The sequence below is a fragment of the Wasmannia auropunctata genome, unplaced genomic scaffold, assembly GCF_000956235.1.
Source record: "Wasmannia auropunctata unplaced genomic scaffold, wasmannia.A_1.0 LD335681.1, whole genome shotgun sequence".
Taxonomy (NCBI): Eukaryota; Metazoa; Arthropoda; class Insecta; order Hymenoptera; family Formicidae; genus Wasmannia; species Wasmannia auropunctata.
This window is the reverse complement of record NW_012027209.1, coordinates 144,696-147,599: the sequence shown is the minus strand read 5'-3', so window position 1 is coordinate 147,599 and position 2,904 is coordinate 144,696. Positions and strand designations below refer to the sequence as shown.

The 2,904-nt window shown below is 38.7% G+C and overlaps 1 protein-coding gene across 1 annotated transcript in view; it reads right to left on the bottom strand.

Moving 5' to 3' along the window:
* The window catches only part of LOC105456431 (potassium channel subfamily K member 18), a 26,042-nt gene extending 25,206 nt beyond the window's left edge, over window positions 1-836 (bottom strand). The window contains exons 1-2 of the mRNA XM_011700458.1: window positions 496-836; window positions 39-207 (exon numbers count right to left, since the gene is read on the bottom strand). Of these exons, the coding sequence (XP_011698760.1) occupies window positions 39-207; window positions 496-795 (469 nt within the window). The 5' untranslated portion in view covers window positions 796-836. The remainder of the gene's footprint in view (window positions 1-38; window positions 208-495) is intronic.
* Between the last annotated feature and the right edge of the window lie 2,068 nt (window positions 837-2,904).

Genomic DNA, 2,904 nt, shown 5'->3' with positions numbered 1-2,904 from the left:
TATATATATATATATATACATATATAAACGAGACTCACCGATAGTCGTTATCACGGTAAGGGAATATAGAAAAGCACCGGCAAAAGTCCACTTATTTTCCTCCACGCCATCGTATCCATTTTTTATGGCTAACACCACTTTTTTCTGGTAATTCTCGAGAATGTCTCTCACCTTTGCCTTCCAGAGTTTTTCCGAGAATACATTTTCCTATAAGCAATGTCAACAGCATTAGAAAAAAAAAATTAATATTAATATGTTAATGACATTTATTTACTTTTTCTCAATACTTACAAGTTAAAAGCGATCAAATCCAAACGTGTAAAAGTAAAAATAACAAAACTTGTAAACGATAATATCTGTGCGATGTGTAATGTCTGGGCTAATGCCCTTCATGTACCTATGTCTTCGACGATATTATTCGATTCTGCTGCTGCGGGAAACCGTGTAGCAACATAGCTCGATTCGCGTTAAATTAATTTTTCTTAAATTTCTAACCTTGGAAGTAAGCTCCCAAAGAGTAGCGGCCGTAAAATTTCTTAACTTGATAACGCTGCCGGCATCCAAACTTCTACCCTCGATGTGGGTGAATAGGAAGGCACCCGCTATAGTGTAGCCCACTACCAGACACACGATGCCGACGTTACTGAAGAGGAAGGCTATCAGTGCCCTGGTCCAGTCGGCGATCCGCTCACCCCACAGTTTCCGCTTGCGTTTCCGCCGTCTTCCGCTCCGGCCGCGATAACTTCCACGCTGCCAGCTCCTGGCCGACGAACGGGACGTTCTATCTGTTTCCATCGACGATGAGGGTTTCTCGTGACGATGTCACCTTCATACGCGAATTAAGCCGCACTTTAAGCCGATTCGCGAACATCACGCCTCCGGAATGCCTAGCTCTCGCCGCGTTGCTCTCCGTCGCGTCGTTCGCGATATCGCTATAACGAACGGGTAACCATGCGGAATGGTCACCTCAAATCTTTGATCATTGTCCCTTAATGATTCATTGACGGTTATGAAATGTTTTTTGCAAGAAACCGCCAAGTCACCACAGGAATTCACATTGTTGCTCGAAAACCGCAGCCAAAGAATTGGCTTTGTTCCGTAATATCATCTTCCAGTCGAAGGCCAAAGAACTCTCGTTCATTAATTTAGAGTTTAAAGTGAATGCGCGCGAGTCACCGCAGACGTGTGTAATACGTCAGCTCTTTTCTTAAATTAGTTTAGTTGGCTTAGTTTACACAAAGATAAGGAGACAGAGACACAATACGGATTATAATAATTACGACCATGTTTACAATTTGTCTTTTCAATCTTCAATTTGTTAACCTCTTATCTATTGCGATACAGAATGAAATTTATAAGCTTTTCACAAAAATATACATGTATATATCAATTAAAGAGCTGACATTATTTAAATTATTTAGATCTTTGACAAAATTGGTGGCGTAAAAACGTACGCTTAATTATTGCGATCGATTATTGCGATGACATGATTACCAAACCAGGTTAACAGGTAACTCATATATAACGGATTAATATGGAAGAACGGAGCGAAATACAAGAAGATCGCAAACTCTTATGTGCGAGTACTGACAGAGGCTAATGAAAAATTACACCGGGCAAATTTAATGGGAAACGTCCTATCTCCGAATCTCGCTTCTGCCTCCGCAAGTTGATTCTCAGAGTCTGGTATCGACTCCGTCGTGATCCACGGGGAATCGCGGAAACACGATGTCGTGTCGTCGTCGCTACTGCGGGAGAGATGAGCCACTTGGCCGCTTAACAAAATCTATTGTGAAACTGTTTACGATCCCACGAAAAATGATCGACGATTTCCCCGAAGTCGTCGACGTGAGATGTAATCCAACTTTAATTAAATTCCTTTAATTTTCCCAGATTTTTCGCAAACTGGGAATAAATCAACGAAATACATCGATTTACACATTCTTCAAATACTTGTATGTTTTAATATACAATTATTAATACGAAACATTCGTCTTTGTAATTTCTATAAATTCGATAAAATTTGTTTTATTTTAATGTTTGAGGCAAAAACTCTATATTTGAAATTATAGAGAAAATTTATCATAGACAATGCTAATAATAGAACATTTAATATATATCAATCTATTTATATAAGAAATCAATATTGGAATTTATTTCTAATTTTACTATTACCCTAATATTAGAATGGCAAAGCATTGTTGATAAATGTTTATCTTCAAAAAACTATTATATTTAGTCAAGAATATGCCACGAGTAAAAATTGAATGATTTGACACTCGCGGTGTCGATATTGATCGGAGGCATTGATTCGACAATTTCGTTTTTTGATGTAGACGAAATGACGTCGACGACGTAATGACCGATGATGTAGGTGACGGTGTGATCGATCGTAAGATCGTGTGAAAAGAGAATCAATTCTACACGAATCCTGCAATGGAATCACTATTTATCTCATATCTCGCTCGCGCCCTATAATCCCCGTTATGTCCATTGAGACGGGATTTCTGCGTTTAATGCTTGTTTCACGAAAGCTATACTTGGACACGTGTCTAATGCATATAGTATTACACTAGACAAACGAGATGCCGTCGCCACGTGTTAGAAAGACGCATTACCGTTTAAATTTACATGTTTATTTCTTCTTGTAGATTATTTCTTATGAGAACCTTATTGCTAACATTGCGAATAATCTAAAAATAAGCGCGGTTCTTCCCGAAAACCTTGCATCTTGATTCCTTGAGGTAATAGCACGTGCACGATATCGTTAATTGTTTCGACTTTGCATCGATTGAACCGACACTCCCGACTTACATCATTATTACACGCGTACATGTACACGTTGCAACGAGCAATTAATTTCAGAATGACATTTCATTGTGCACTACGCTTATGCGAAAAGAT